Source organism: Bidens hawaiensis, unplaced genomic scaffold, assembly GCF_021521415.1.
Source record: "Bidens hawaiensis isolate Kalapana, Puna unplaced genomic scaffold, B.hawaiensis_p1.1 tig00012328_1, whole genome shotgun sequence".
Lineage (NCBI taxonomy): Eukaryota > Viridiplantae > Streptophyta > Magnoliopsida > Asterales > Asteraceae > Bidens > Bidens hawaiensis.
This window is the reverse complement of record NW_027492003.1, coordinates 637,027-654,575: the sequence shown is the minus strand read 5'-3', so window position 1 is coordinate 654,575 and position 17,549 is coordinate 637,027. Positions and strand designations below refer to the sequence as shown.

General features: G+C 33.9%; 1 protein-coding gene and 1 pseudogene across 1 annotated transcript in view; both read left to right on the top strand.

Annotated features, from left to right (window-relative positions):
- The first annotated feature begins 1,695 nt into the window (after positions 1-1,695).
- Positions 1,696-2,482, top strand: LOC143540764 (receptor-like protein kinase THESEUS 1 pseudogene; annotated as a pseudogene).
- LOC143540742 (TMV resistance protein N-like) overlaps positions 2,316-17,549 on the top strand; it is a 118,337-nt gene continuing 103,103 nt past the window's right edge. Inside the window, exons 1-2 of the mRNA XM_077033723.1 lie at positions 2,316-2,601; positions 3,923-3,975. Coding sequence (XP_076889838.1) covers positions 2,485-2,601; positions 3,923-3,975 — 170 coding nt within the window. The 5' untranslated portion in view covers positions 2,316-2,484. The remainder of the gene's footprint in view (positions 2,602-3,922; positions 3,976-17,549) is intronic.

The following is a 17,549-nucleotide window of genomic DNA, read 5'->3' as shown; positions in this document are numbered from 1 at the left end:
TATCACCTAGACGGTAATGAAATACAAGATAATGTAATTTGAGGTATATTAATGTATTCAGTTTTCTTTATAAACAATGTGGTTGATATCAGAGGTGTCTGTTGCATCCCGTTTACGTTTCCGCTGCGGTTACGGGGTGTTACAGAAGCTTATCCAGTATATGACTAATACGAAACAACTTCGCAATAGAGAAGCTCGTATCGCTTATGTGACAAAAATTTGGCGATAATGAATAATTATGTAGTTTGTACATTTGTAAATATAATTTTATATTTTATGCTACTATTGTAATTTTGTTTATCTACTCTATTAAGTATGTTTGATGAATACAAATATTTTTTTTTGAATATTTTTAAATTAAATATATATTGTTTATATTTCTAGTCACTTTTAATAAAAAAAACAATTATAAATTATATATAATTTTTAATAAAAAATAGTGAAGTTTGGGTTGCTAATGAGTGTGAAAAGTTTGATTTGATTAGATTGGGTAGGTGAAAGAGAAAAAAATTAGTTTTATAAAGTTGAAAAATTGGTTTGTAAATGAGAATGGTCCAAGTGAGTATTTCTTGATCATTTCTTCTAAGAAGAGGAGTTCATGTAATTGTATGAACTTCTTTACAAGTTCATTTAAGAAAATAAAGGCAAGAAAAAGAAAATTTTCTTTTCTTATCTTTTCTTTTGGTATCTTCTCTTTTGCTTTAACTTATTTTCTTTCATAATCTCTCCAATTTGGAAAGATACAAATTCTTTTATTTTACTTATCATTTTCTCTCCCCTCCCCTCCTTTTCTTTCTTTAAATGAAACTCGGGAACACCTCTTTTAAATTTTCATTCCTTTGCTTTTCTTAAATGAAACACGGGAACACAACATATTTTTTCCATCCATCCTTTTCCTTTCATTTTCTCAGTTAAATGAAACTCGAGAACACAGTGAGTAAATTATACTTTTCATTCTAGATATAGAAATTAAACATTTCATATTAATCCTGATTAAGTGAAAGAATCAACTTTACATTTAGAGTTTCGCACACATTTTCTCTATTCCTTGACTATTTCTTCTTAGAAAAGGAGTTCATGTAATTGTATGAACTTTTTGCAGAATATATAATTTTTTCAATATCATTAAAAAAAGCGATTCGCGATCGCGCATTTTCTAGGTTTCCCGGATTCAAAACTTTTCTAAAATACGAGTAAATCCTCAAACTTTCAACGAAATCATCTGTCACTAAAATCCCTTTGTTTAGTGTGTGAAGGCCTTTGGATTAGTCAATAACTCAATATATAATCGACATTTATAAAACCATATATTTTTTTTGTCTTATTAACTTTTTTCTTTGTAAGATAACATTGTAAAATAGTCAATAATACAACACACGTTCAGGTCCACATGATAAAAGTTGATATGACGTCTATACAAAACGCGCCCATATGTCTTTTATATTGTTTTTACCTCCATAAATTAACATGCTAGCTGTGTAAATCAAGTAGTGTAGTTATATATACAACATAATGTAATTACACTATTTGATTCGCACAGTTAGCACGCTAATATAATTTGTATCTTAACTTTCCCTGTAATAAAGAAGTGTCATCTCTCTTGATATTCAAAATCATTATCATAAGCTCCTTCTAAACTTTATATTCTATCCATTTTCTCTGTTCCAAAGCTATATCATATTCAAATCAAAGATCATGTCTTTAAGTGATATTGAAGTTCAGAAATTGCAAATTTCTCTCCAAGAATTATCCGATGCGACTAACGGGTTTTCCCACCAGAATCTCCTTGGAAGGGGTGGATTTGGGAAGGTCTATAAAGGCGTATCTGTTAATCATGGAGCCATCGCCGTTAAGGTGTTGGATCCTCGCCGAGGGTCAATAGACATGCAATTTAAAACAGAGATTGATTTGCTTTCAGCTCACAAACATGAAAACATCGTCTCACTTCTTGGTTTTTGTGATGAAGATGGGAAGAAGATGCTTGTTTATAAATATGAAAACAATGGAAGCCTCGATAAACATTTAGACCGCAAAGATCTAACTTGGATCCAACGACTTCAAATTTGCCTAGATGTCGCCTTTGGGTTACAATACCTTCATGATAATACTGGATCACAACATAGAATTCTCCACCGTGACGTTAAGAGTTCAAACATTCTTTTGGATGAGAATCTGAAAGCTAAAATCTCAGATTTCGGCTTGTCTAGAATTGGTCCCGCAAATATGCAGTCTACCTTTCTTATCTCTAGTGCTTGTGGCACAATAGGATATATTGATCCAGAGTACCTAAATACCGGTTTCCTCACACAAAAGTCTGATGTTTACTCTTTTGGGGTAGTGTTATTTGAAGTTTTGTGTGGAAGGCTCACACGTGTTAGAGAGTACACGGACGAGCGTCATAATTTAACTGTTTGGGTCAAAATACATTACAAAAGGAATACATTATTGAAGATCATTCATCCTGATATACAGAAACAGATAAACATGGCTTCCTTAGTTACATTTTCAACCATTGCCTACCAATGTTTGTTGAGCGGAAATGAACGCCCAAGAATGAAGATGGTAGTGAAACAACTGCAGAAGGCTCTTGCTAATCAACTAGTAAGTCGAAACTCGAAACAAACTTGTGGCTGCTAAAGGATTTACATTTCTATCAATCAATCAATCAATCATACCCAGTAAAATCCCACCGACAGCAGAGCTATAGGTAGGGTCTGGGGAGGGTGGGATGTAGGCACACCGTACCTCTATCCAAAGGAATAAAGAGGTGGCTTCCAGAGAGACCCTCGGCTCTAAGAACATGTGTATGAAAAAAAAAAAAAAAAAAAAAAAAAGTTTAACAGTTATATAAAAAAAAAACTACTACTAATTATAATAATATTAATAATAAGGTCGCAGTTTAACCGCAATATAAAAGCTAATAATAATAATAATAAAATTATAAAGCATTTCTCTCTTTACCTTATTTATTTATTTTTCAAATTATAAAAAATAAGTCCTAATGCCTACTTGTTTAGAATTCAGATGCACATGTAGCTTTTTGAATAGTGTGAATTTCATTATCAGATTAAAGTAATTATGTGTAAGAAATTAATAACCAGATAATTCATAAATTTTCTACACGAAAGAAGATGTAAATTTGCAGATAAAACAGATCAAATGATTTTCTTTATATAAGGGGCTTAGAGGTGTACGTGCACCTCTTTGTAGAAGAGTACAACATATAACGATATAACTCTATCGGTTGATAAGTTGAACTTTTTAGTAGAAACACACGACTACGGTTGTATAAGTGAAAATGATTAGTAGGAGCGCACAACTACTGTAGTAACCAAGTGTTGTTATTGTGCATAGTTATTGGCGAGCTAAGTTACTATGCTCATAGTTACATCTATTTCTTGGTGGTAACTTACTAGTTACTACTCTTATTGGTTAAGTTGTCATTGCTTAATTACTGGGCTCGATCACTTGCCACTACTGGACCATGTTGCCACTAATCTTTAATTGTTATTGATGATTAGTAGTTACTTACTAATATATACTCATAAGTTTTAGTTGTTTTAGTAGTACGAACTCTAGATGTATATTTTTTCTCATGAGCAAAATTCAAGCTTTGGATTTACTGAAATGAGCTAACCTTGAGTTCTTTCGAGTTAAACAAACCGAGTTCAGTTTTTAAGTGAGGTGTATATCACTTGCCAGCCGAATGAGCATCCACATCGTCGAACAAACTACCCACCTAAGCATCACCCATTTCTCAGATGCTTTATAATATAGTATAGGTATATATATATAGATATGTGAGTTAGCTAGTCTATAGGTTAAGTAATTCTTCTATTAATCAAATTGTTTACTCCTATTTATAGTACATGCCTATATTTTATTCCCTAACAAAAGTTTTTGGATGCATGATTAATGATAGGCACAAAGTCGTTGTGATGGTGACTTTGCTGCTCATCTCCGAGGACAATCAAGGTATTTTGGTCTCCCTTCTTGCTTAAAATATTTACAATATTCTTAAAAATGTATATCAAGTGCTTAGCCCTTTCCATATTATCAAGGAAACTTAGAGATTTATCGATTAAACAACTCAACATGTTAGACATCCTCTTCTCAGTCCCGTCCCGCCTCTTCTTCTCAGTCGTGGAAGTACGACGTCTTTATTAGTTTTAGAGAAGAAGATATCCACAAGACATTTGTAGATCATCTATATGCTGCTCTTTTACATAAAGGAATCTTCGCTTACAAGGACGAGGAACGACTTCCTCGTGGAGAAACCATTAGTTTGTCCCTTATTAAGACTATTGAAGAATCACGGATAGCTGTCATAGTATTCTCACAAAATTATGCTAGTTCATCTTCGTGTTTGGATGAACTTTCAAAAATTATGAAAAATAGGGAAGAGAAAGGGCAAACCGTTATACCTATATTCTATGAAGAAGCGCTTGCCCTCCACGAGTTGAGTAATAGCAACAAAGTTGAAATTTGGAGACAAGCACTTGTGGAGGCAGCTAACCTTGCTGGATGGGAAGCTCGTGTATGGGCTGATGGGTAATTTTCTCAATTCATCTATATTACTCCCTCCGTCCCATTATAAGTGTCCATGTTTGAAAAACACAAAGTTTAAGGTGGATTGAATGATTACCTTTTTTTTTCTTACCAAATGACAATAATGCCCTTGAAAAATGGATCCATCAATATTGTTTATTAATGTTAGTTGTGTGTGTTTAAGGGTAAACTTGGAAATTGACTATTAAATTATAAAAGTAGACACTTGTAATAGGACAAATAAAAAAAGAAATGTGGACACTTATAATGAGACGGAGAGAGTACTATATAAAGCATATAAGAAAGATAGACTTTAATTTACTCTGTATTTTAAGACGCTTAAGACGACTTTTGATGCCTTAGGTACAAGTGCTGTATGCAACAGTTCCAAATTTTCTCTATTTAGTAAACTTTTTCTAATTAGTTAATACATTATTTAATGCCCATGAGATTCATTTATTTACTATCTTAAATATTACTCCCTCCGTCCAATTATAAGTGTCATAATTTGACTTTTTAAGTCTTTCTTTTGCAACCTTGACCGTAAATATTTTTGTACGTGTCATATATATAATACTTGATGAAAATTATAACAATGTAAAATACATTTAAAACCCAATCCATTCATATATTTTATATCAAGTATTATATAACACAAACAAAATTATTGTTGGTCAAAGTTAAACAAGTAAGACTTGAAAAATCAAACTATGACACTTATAATGGGACGGAGGGAGTATCTTATTTTTAATAATACTTTAAATTAAGATTTAAATTTGCATTTAATATTTATCTTTTATAACTAAATACTATTTAAATTAAGTATGATCTTAACTATATATTTACATAGTTATAACAACAAAAACAATAAAACCCAAATACGGTCGGTGTATTGGATGTCGGGTTAGATTACGCTCTCCGAAAGAGCCTTGATGACATCCGTTGCATTATGTGGACAACACACTAGTTTCTTCAAATACATATAAGTGAGATGTTTGTAATCCACGGGTCAATTGCATTTACACATACACTAGTCTATGACAGCAATCTCATCTTCCTTTATAATTTACGAATGGAAAATACGTTTATTTACCGTGGCAGTTTGTTTTTAAATAATTATTTTGTTTGAGATTGCTTATTTTCACCAATTTATAACTTATTACCTTTTGAAAATGAATAAGATGATTGGGTATTGCTTTTGATGTGAGAGGGAAAAGTTAATAAGTTATACTTTTATAACTTATTAACTTACTGAAAAGTTATAAGGAATTTTCATAATGAATCCCAAACAGTACCCCTTATAATCGTTAAGCTAAAATTTGTTCGTCAAGTTTAGTTCTAACGCAAGATCTAGGATGCATTTTGTTTTGAAGGGAAGGCACTTAACACATTTGAGTGAACCCAATGTAATCTAGAGTTAGTTTTATGTAAGCATGGTTAGTATATAAATATCCTCTTGTAAACCCTGAATATACAATTAATACAACTAATTAGTTTTTCACATACACAAAGGCGTTTTAATAAAGTGAATAATTGAAGTGTATATAAAGCCATTGATATCATGTACGTATGTTTCTTTGTGAGTGCATATGAGCTAATTATCCCCTTTATGCAATGTGCAGGAATGAAACCAAACTCATCAATACAATTTGTGACGACATTTCATTAGAATTGCTTAGCTTGATGCAACGTTCTGAAGCAAGTGCTGAGGTCAATGCGAACACCTTCTTACCTGGCTTACATATCCGCATGCAAGAACTGAAATCACTTCTAAGAGTTGGGTCAGGTGGTGTTCAGATGGTTGGAATATGTGGGATGTGGGGTAGCGTTAAATCTACTCTCGCATCTTCTATTTATGACGAAATAAGGCACGAGTTTGAAGGTTGCTGCTTTGTCAATAATGTAAGATCCAGGTCAAGAAGACATGGCTTAAAAACATTACAAGAGAAAATTCTCAAAACTATTTTGAACTCAAATGTGATATTAAGGAGCATTAAACAAGGAATATACATGATGGAGAGAAGATTATGTGAGAAGAGTGTTCTAATTGTCCTTGATGATGTGGACCACATTGACCACCTAAAGGTGCTAGCTGGATCCAAAAATTGGTTTGTTAACAGGAGTAGAATAATATTTACCACTAGAAACCAAGATCTGGTGAATGCTCATAATGCTATCACACATAATGTGGAGATGCTAGATGATATACATGCTACTGAACTCTTCAATATGCATGCATTTGGGAATAGCAAACCAGTCCAAGCTGGTTTCGAGAAGGTTTCATTGAAAATGATTTCTAAATTTGAGGGGCATCCATTAGCAGTTAAAATTTTGGGGTCTTTTCTACATGGCAAAGACATGAGTGAGTGGATTAATATCTCAGATAGACTAGAAGGTTTCCCAGATGATTATATTCTGAGAAACTTCCAAGTACATGATGATGGAGTAGCGAAAGATATTTCTGATCAATTAATTACTTACTTGAAGGGGCTAGAGCCTTGTCGCCGAGGCTATAATGCTTGTGGTATTAAATTTTTCCGATGTTTGTGATATCCCACAATAGGTTTAATGTTTAGGTTATTTGCAATTGACATTCTTGTCCAATGGCATGGGGTGATTGTTAATACTTGAGATTATATGGTCTCATGTTTGAAACCTGACAAAATGAGGTTTTTCTACAATTGTGAGCCACACCTGAAGCGTCAAAATCAATATGATGGTTGACATCCCGTCTTACTCATGAATTGGGGCTAATTCCAAATGCTATTAAAAACTGAAAGGTCATCTGTTAGTTGATTCCGTGTTACTGTTCAGTTCGGTTTTTACCGCCCGGTAAAAACAGTTTTCAGATTTAACTTTGGGTTAAGGTTTAGTAGTAAAAATAAAACAAGTTTCAAACCACTTGGACTAGAAATTCAGGTTGCTTATGTAAGAAGATTTGCAGAAGATAACAAGTGGGTAGGATAAGGTGTAAGACCAACTTGTGTTTCAAGTTGAGTGTCAAGTGGGTGTCTAAGTAGTTTTGTGTTTCCCACTTTATAAATAAAAGGGTTTGTTTTTTTGATTATGTACACTAAAAATCTGTCTTGTTATAAGAAATATAACTACAAAAGTTAGTAGAAATATGGTCTGTTTTGTTTTTCTAGTTCAAGATCCGATTGTGACCAACAATTGGTATCAGAGCTTTGCTCATTGATCCAACCAGCTGTTACCTGGTCCAGTAAAACACTACAGCCACCGCTAATCACATAGGTCGAAGGTGTCAACCTGTTTACCAGCCATAACCCCTGTTTCAGCCTAGAATCTGATAAAAAAGTGAATCTGACCAGCAGTCCGTATGGCTGATTCAAGCAACAACAGTACCACCGCAGATCGAAACTCAGTTCCAGCAGGTGTTACAATCAGAGAAGTTTGGGAACAACGTCGTACCAATGTCCGTTACTAAGTACAATGAACTATACCTCTTGGGCTATCAAGATGGAGTCGTTCATGGATGCCTAAGGAATATGGGATGCCATAGAACAACCCGAAGGAGCTGACGTGGATGTCAAAGTCAGGAAGAAAGCAAGGGCTTTCATCTTCCAGGCGCTGCCGGAAGACATCTTGTTGCAAGTTGCATGTCACAAGGAGGCTAAGGACGTGTGGAACGCCCTTAAAGTTCGGTATCTTGGTGCTGAAAGGGTACAACAGGCTCGGATTCAAACCCTTAATCGAGAGTTTGAATTATTGAGCATGAAGGAGGCTGATAGCATTGATGATTATGCTAGCAAGATTGGTGGGATTGTGTCCATGTTCCAAACACTTGTAACGACGATTGAAGAAAAGGTGCTAGTAAAGAAGTTGTTGACTTCTGCACCAACCAGATTTCTTTCTATTGTTGCTACAATCGAACAGTATTCTGACCTGAATACTATGCCATTTGAAGAGATTGCCGGACGTCTCAAAGCATATGAAGAACGCATCAAACCCGTTGGAGCAGCCAAAGACTCTTCGGGTCGGTTATTACTAAAGATCTGAATGGCAAGAGCACAGATATGAGGCGAAACAAGTCGGCGAGGCCGAGGATCAACTCCGATCAATCACCGTGGTCGTGGTCGAGGACGAGGTAGATTTGGCAGCCATGGTCGAGGAGGTCGACACCCATCGAATAATAATCAAAGACCAGAACAGGCTGATCAAAATAGCAAGAGGTGTTACAATTGTGACAGGCTAGGTCACTTTGTAGCCAATTGTCGGGCTCTGAGAAAAACCGAAGGCGAAACTAATTTGGCAAGGGAGGATGATGATCCTACTTTACTAATGGTAAAGTCTACACAAGATTTGGTAATGTTGAATGAAGAAATGGTGTTTCCTAGCGAATATGCCAAAGATAGTACCGAGAAAGGCACTTGGTACTTAGATAATGGTGCAAGCAATCACATGACTGGTGAACGGATTTACTTTAGTGAAATCGATGGAAAAACGATAGGGCAAGTAAAGTTTGGAGATGGTTCAGCAGTTGAAATCAGAGGCAAAGGGTCGATTCTTTTGCAGTGTAAAAATGGCGATCAAAGACTCGTTACTAATGTTTATTACATTCCAGATTTATGTTATAACATATTGAGTCTCGGGCAACTTGATGAGGTTGGATGCAAGACAAATATTGAGAAAGGTTATCTCTCACTCTATGACCAATCGAGAGCAGCGTTAATGAAGGTCAAGAGGTCTCCAAACCGGCTTTATAAAGTGTGTCTTCATGTTGTTTCACCAACCTGTTTACTTTCTAAAATGAACGAGACAGCTTGGATATCACCGACCTTAGGACACCACATTATTATTGTATGCCCGACCCGGTTCACCAAGGCTCTTTAATTTAACAAGGACCTGGTTATGACTCAAATCCGAGTGGATTCAAGATTCGCGCACGCAGCTGCAAAGTTTCTGTTGGGTATATTCCAAGTTTTGTGCTTTTTATAAAATGTATGTTGTGATGTATTTAATTTTTATGACTCTGTTTAGTTTCTCCTTGTAAAGTTCTGACATTTAGCTTGAGCTTGTTCTTGTATGCAGATCCACATGAAAATATTTGTTATTGTTTGGAATATCCATGTTGAATAAGTTTGAATGGTAATGCGGTAACTTTTTTTTAAATAACATTTTTTATACGTATTATACTTCAAATATACGCCTCTTTATAGCTACGCACTAAAAGTATTAAAGAGATTACATATGAAGCCGCAAAAAATTTGAGCTCTGCTCATCTGGTTGACAGAAGCCAAGGAAAAATGGTATTTGAATTTGGTTTGTCGAAGGAGCTAGTTTGATGTGGTTTTTCGAAGCTGGGAAAATGGTACAATGTGGAGTCTCACGACACCGATTAAGGGGATAACTAGGTGTTGTAAACTGGAAATGAGGATCATCGGATAGAGTGATGGACCTGCGCGCCCAAGGGAAGTGAAGGTTCGTGTGGAAGTGATGAATGGTTGTTCCACGTCATGATCAATTCTAAATAGAATGCCGCGGTCCATGTAGGCTGTTGCTGATGTGCAACCGTAGAAAATTATAACAAAACCTTGGACCATAACTTTTTAAAACTTCTTGTCTTTGCTTCAATGTCATATTCCCATAGCAAAGTATATATACAGCAAAGACCAAGAAGTTTTGGTATTCACATGCATACAATTTGGCGTTTTCAAAGTAATTGGTTGACATTATAACCTCCTTTCTACTTCAATAATTAGATAAAAGTCTTGGTAAACTGATGTCCTTATAAATATGGTGGGTCTCTAAAACATAAAGAGTTAATCAATGAGCCTCCAATCTAGACTTAAAACAATAGAAATTTTAATTTGCTAGAAAAATAAACCTTTTTTTTAATCTTCATGACTAGTATACCTTGATCATTTTTATGAGAAGAGGAGTACCTCTAGTTCTATGAAATTTTGTAACTCTTTTCTTCAATATCATTATAAAAGGTTTCGGATTCTCTAGGATCCCACCAATTACTAACCCGTAATTCTAAACAATGGATACAAATTTTTGGCTGCTACTTAGTATCGGCAATAGGTCTGAAAAAGTATCTAAAAATAAAAACTTTAGATATCTGTACCCTGTCGAAGTAAGGAACAATGACATATATGTTTGGAATAGATTCCATTTTGAGAGAGTTGAATAAGCACTATCTCGTTGAAAAGTTCAACGGGTCGACGCTTTACCTTCCGGATCATCTTTATGGCCCCGCAAATGCCGCGGCCCTGACGAAGTTATTTTTTTGATATAAAATAAAATTTAAGCGGACAAAAATGCTACGGATGCAAGATATACTAGAGGACTGGATGCTTTTTTTGTCTTTTTTTTCATCTGTGAATTGTTAATAAAAACCCTTTTTACCGTGCATGGCTACTCTTGTAAATTTACTCTACTATAGCATAAACTTGCTATAATTGTAAATCAAACGTCAACTGTTTTCATTCGGTAATTATAAACACTTCTAGTATCCTTCGTCTCTCCAAGCCTTTTTTTTTTCTTTTCACATGTACGTATTACACGAACTTGTTTGTTTAGTTGTAACCAGTTTTTCAGGAATTGGGGGTCTCGGAATTAAAATCAACCATAGCATACCAAAGACAGTTTGGAACGTAGGTCGGTTCTCAAAGGTGGTCTTAAAACTCTCACGTGTGTCAACGCCAACCTTCTAGTAATCCGTCATTGATATTTTGTGTGAGTGATGTCTAGGTAAATTTTGTCAATAACAAGTTTGTAATGTTACAAATGCCATGCATGTTTTCCGACTGAAGTCACCATCAAAGGTCTACGACGATTCGTCTGTCATTAAAAGCCAGGGCCCTATACAGTGTGGAAAGCATTTGAATCAATCAATATTCATCATACAAGCAGATTGTCTTTGTCTTATTAGTTTAAGTTTTATGGAATAACATTGTAAAATAGACTAACACGTTAAGGGGTATATAACAAATGTTTGATATGAATTTATGATTTATATCTATATAAAAACCCCTTCATCTAATCTGTTCTACCTCACCCCATATTAAGAAAGAGTGATATCTCTCTTCATTTTCCCTTTTATTTGTTCTAAATTTATATCATATTTGATTCAAAGGCCATGTCTTCCATTGAAGATGTGAATCACTTGCAGATTCCTCTCCAAGAATTATCTGATGCAACTAACGGATTTTCCAAAGAGAATCTCATTGCGAAGGGTGGGTTCGGGAAGGTCTATAAAGGCGATCTGAAAAACATGGCAAAATCGCCATAAAGATGTTCTATCTTTGGCCAGGGTTTGGGGGCCAAAGAGACCCTGAATTTAAAAGTGAGATCGCTTTACTGTCCGTTTATAAACATAATAACATTGTCTCACTTCTTGGTTTTTGCGATGAAGATGGGCAGAAATACTTGTTTATAAGTACGAAAGCAAAGGCATTCTTGACCAACATTTAGACAGTCCAGATCTCACTTGGATCCAAAGGCTTCAGATTTGCATAGATGTTGCCCGTGGATTGCAGTATCTTCATGATGATGTTGAACCTCAACGTAGAATTCTCCACGGTGACGTTAATAGCTCGAATATTCTTTTGGATGAGAACCGGAAGACTTAAATCTCAGATTTTGGGTGGTCTAAAATGGGTCATGCGAATATGCAGTCTACCTTTCTTATATCCGGTGCTTGTGGCACAATTGGATATATTGATCCAGACTACTTGCATATTGGCTATCTTACACAAAAATCTGACGTTTACTCTATTGGGGTTGTATTGTTCGAAGTTATGTGTGGAAGGCTGACACGTGTTACAAAGTACAACGATAAGCGTGAATATCTAACTACTTTGGTCAAAATACACTGGGGAAGGAAAACATTGGATGAGATCATTTATGCCGATCTACATAAACAGATTAACAAAGCTTCCTTTCTTACGTTTTCAAGCATTGCTTACCGATGTTTGACGAGCGGAAATGAACGTCCAACAATGAAGGAGGTCTTGGAGCAACTAGAAAAAGCTCTAGATAACCAACTAGTAAGAGCATTCTCATTCTTTCTCCTATCTCCAAATCCAAAATTACTTTACAAATTATTACATTTTATCTCTCATTTTCAATTACGTAATACTTTTTATAGCTTTATAATTATCTTTTCTCACTTATTCACTCACAATAATTTTCAAAAAATATTAAAAAATTTATAGAGTGTTATAATAACTTTTTTAAATGGACAGAACACCAATGCATTTTCTCTCTTATCAACTTACAACATTTTAAACTACTCCATATATTATAAAAACTCTACTCACATAATATAGTGGACATGAGGGGTTTACATTTCTCTTTCTTTTCCATTATTATTATTATTATTATTATTATTATTATTATTACCTTAAAGCCTTTATTAATTAGCTTTTATTTGAATTATTTACAACTTCACTTTTTTCTTATTTTTAAAGGCAATTTTATTTTTAATTTAGGAGAGTCAAACATGAGACCTTGACTTTTTAAGAGACTTTGAATCTGCTACTTGGCCATCAATTCCAAGACTAGTTTTTTTTCACTTGATCCTCTTTTTTCACAAATTATTAACAACAAATGAAAATTATAAAAATCTGTATGTATCATCACGGGGATGCTTTTGTTTCGATTCGTGTAAAGGAGTTTATCCACTATTAAGATCGGTTTACTGAAAGCTAGATCAAGCTTATTATTTTTACAAATAAAATAAATTTGTTAAATATAATAAATATATGTTACATAAAAATTTAAATATACATATCATTATAAAAATAGCTAAATAATTCATATTGTAACATAGATATAAATTATAGTTATATACAAATATGATAAAATAAATAAAAAATAATAAATGAGTCGAGCTCGAGCTTAAATTTTTTCTTAAGAACCAATCCCAATTTTCAAAGGTTGAATCAATATAAAGAATGCAAAACAAATAAAAGAACACACAATTAAAGATAAAAACACTATGTATTATATGGGTTGAGTTATTCTACAAATGCCAACAAAAATAAAAAGCGTGAGAAGCCATAATTAATTGACATGTGTCAAGTAGGGACCAAAGGAAAATGAGTATACAAGTAATAGACAATAGTACACATTTTCTCTCTTCACATGTAAGTCACATGTTAATTTTCCTATCATTTTTCAACGTCTATAGCTTTTTCATATGATATTTTTTTGAAATTAAATTCACCATAATAACAAGTGTTTTTTATCTTTAATATGAGTATGATTTTGTTATATAAAAATAATTTTTTTTACGTCATTGTGTCTTTTTACTTACCATTGTGCCTTTCTGTTTGTTATTGTGTATTTTCGCCATTGTGTCTTTCAAATGATCATTGCGTTTTTTTTAAATACTAATAACATCGTGGTGTAATAATATGTAAATATAATGAAAAATACCAACAAAATATCTAATACATAAAACACAATGATGAATCCATATTACATAGTAACCTGAAACGTAAAACACAATAATGAATACATATAACACAATGGCCTGAAACAAAAAGACACAATGACCTAATCTTTGTTTTAAGTTTTATCTTTAATATGAGTACCAATTGAAAAACACAATGACCAAAATCTATAGCACAATGCATAGAAAAACCCAATTAAAAAATACAATGGACAATCAAATAACACAATATAAAAAACCCACTAATTATTTATTTATTTTTATATAACAATATACTATTCATATTAAAAAAAACGCTTGTTATTATGGTAAAAAAAATCTAAGAAAATATCGTATGAAAAGGTTACAGACGTTTTAAAATGATGGAGGAATTAACACTTGTCATGCATGTGAAGAGAAAAATTCATCATTAGTAGGTTATTACCTTTATACCATTCTAATCAATTTTTATTTTAAATTAATCTTCACCTTTATGCCTTCTCACCTTTCTCAATTTTGTGGTACTTTGCATTTTAACTTTACCATGTATTATAATTAGTATAATAACTCCATATCCAATAAAAGTAACCCTATCAAGCCATACTTGGTAGTGATCTATTTATAGAGTAACCCATATTTGCTATGCCAAGAAACTAATTAGCCATAATTATCACTTAACATGCTAAACCACCCATCTTAGATATATAATTGGGCATTTTAGATATAAAACTCAAAACGAACGAAGTTCAAGTTCAAGTCCACTCGTTTACACCAGGTTAGCCCAAAAGACTTTTTATAGAAGGTTAAAAGAGAGGTGTTTAACTACTTACCAACCTGATCTTAGAAGCAACACGTGAAAGAGAGGAACGTCATGTAGACTTTTTATAAATTTAAAGCATTTCAACTATTGACTTGAAGCTTTAATTTATTTATGGATTTAAAAGAGTTTGAGTTGAGTTTTAAATAAAGTTATATAAATAATAATGTTATAGTTTCTGTATTTTTTTCCCTAACTAAAGTTTTTGGATGCATGACTGATAGGTATCGAGTGGTTCGGATGATGGTGATCACTTTGCTGCTCATCTCCGAGGACAATCTAGGTATTTTCTGAAAATAATGATTTATTTCGGTTTCATTTATACGTAATTTTTAGAGATAAATATGATTTGCCCCTTGTGTAATATGGATGAGCGCAGTTTGAACCACTGATTCTTAAACTGCGCGTATTGAACCATTGGAGTTTCTCGGCGGGCTCAGTATGACTCCTACCGTTACAATAATAATTATTAAATAATAATAATAATAATAACACCACCAAACCCATAAGTCTCATCCTCCTCCGCTACCACCATTGTCGTCCACCAGAAAATGAATTCCATCATCGATACCAGCTTCAAACTGCCAACCCCCACCATCCTCCCACAACCAAACCCAAACACGAAATGCATTCAATTCAAACCAAACCTTAATAATCAACAGATTCATCATCATCATATCCACACACACAGTGTTGTTTTACATTATTCGTTTAAAATCTTTATATATTTTTTGGATCTTAATTATATTTATTGTAAGTAAGTTAATAATATACTTAGGGTTTGATTATGAAAGAGTATCACAAATAAATGAGATGCTATAACCCGGTTTAAAAGCTACTAGGTTTGGTGAGACTTATGACCTGATTATTTTTTACTATAAAATTATTTATTACTTATAAATAATATTATTTTGTTAAAGTTGAGGGTATCTTGGAAACGACCGTTAAGATATTGTTCAAATGGCCTTTGAGACCAATAATTTTCAAAGTCCAACTTTTTTTTAAATGGTGGTCAAACTGTTTTGTGGACGGTCATTGTGTGATAATTAAGTGTATTCTTCGCATATAAACAACAATCTTATATGGACTTAATTATTTTACACTAGCTAACTAATTCAAAAAAAAAAAACTCAATAGGTTATTGGCATCCTCTTCTCAATCCAATTATGCCCTCCTTCCCAGTCTTGGAACTATGTTGTCTTTATCAGTTACAGAGAAGCAGATATAGGCAATAAATTTGTAGATCATCTCTACAATGCTATTTTACGAAAAGAAGTCGTCACTTTCATAGATGACGACACAGGTGCCCGAGCTGGCCAATCCATCCTTAAGGCAATTGAAGAATCACATATTATCATTATACTATTTTCACGAAATTACGCTAGTTCTTCTTGGTGTTTGGAAGAACTTGCAATTATTATGAAACATAAGGACGAGAGAGGGCAAATCATTATCCCTGTATTCTATGACGTGGAACCCTCAGAAGTGAGATCACAAACTGGGCATTATGGAGAAGCGTTTACCATGCATGAGTTGTACAACAACAACAATAAAATTGACTCTTGGAGACAAGCACTTATGAAGGCAGCTGACCTTCCTGAAAGGCACTCTCGGGCCATGGTCGACGGGTAATTTACTTCTTTCATTTGTTCAAATGCCTATAAATAATTTATTAATAAAAAATATTACTTAGGGCACCCCACATCGCTGATGATGTGGGTGGTTTGTAGAAAGGATGACGGGGAGGCAGGGTTGGGCATGCGTTACGGAGCCAAGTACGCTGACTTAGGTTTGTGCGGAAGGATCTACATATACAAGTATAATACTACTTTTTAATGGGGTTTGTGGAGATTTGGTGTTGTGGAAGAAAGTTAAGGTTGTTAAAAAAGTTTGTAATGCAAGTGATGTGACGGTTTATGGAGTTCTAGTAACGTTACTGATACTCTTATTTGACAAGATAATTTGGTTTTGCAATATTGCTTTACTTTAGGAAATTATAAGTACATGGTGATTATTTTATGAAGTACTTGAATAATTGAGTTGGTCGTCAAGTTTTGTACTTCTTGATGTTATATATTGGATGCATTTTGTTTTGTAGGGACTAGTGAAGGTATATTGGAATTAATAGTTAAAGTTCATGTGTGGCTTGAAATTTATAAGCGCGATTCAATTTAGTTATTTAATTTAGTTGTTTAATTTAGTTGTTTATTTATTTAAGTTAAGTTAATTCATCCAAATTAGTAGAAGTTTAAATCATAATAGGTTGTTATTATTTGAGTCTATTCAATTTTAAAGGGTCTTAGTTTTTTTTTTTTTTTTTTTTTTTTTTTTTTTTTTTTTTATCACAATCGAAGTTTTATATAATTTACTATAAAACGATTACAATAAAGTGACAGGCAAACGGGCAACAAGCTGCGCCGCAACCCCCTTTTGAACAGCAAAGCCAATCCTGCTAAAAACGAAGCTTTGGGACCTAGAAGCTGAAGAGGTTCCGTGTACGACGCGCTGAACCCTACTAAAAAATTTCACAGCCTCTGGAGCCAGAAAACCAAATGTATCAAAGGCAAATGGTAGAAAGACATGTTGATTATCTAAACAAGCTTTCTCGTGTTTAACAACTTTGCACGATTCAGCCTTCAACGCAGCCTGACCCACAACAAACCCACGGTCCCTGAGCCCAACAAGAGGAGACACTCCTGTAAGATCCACACAGGCGTGTTTCCCCCTGCCCACCCGAACACAAGAATATCAGCTGGTCGTAAAGTAGACCTCCCTTCAATAGGA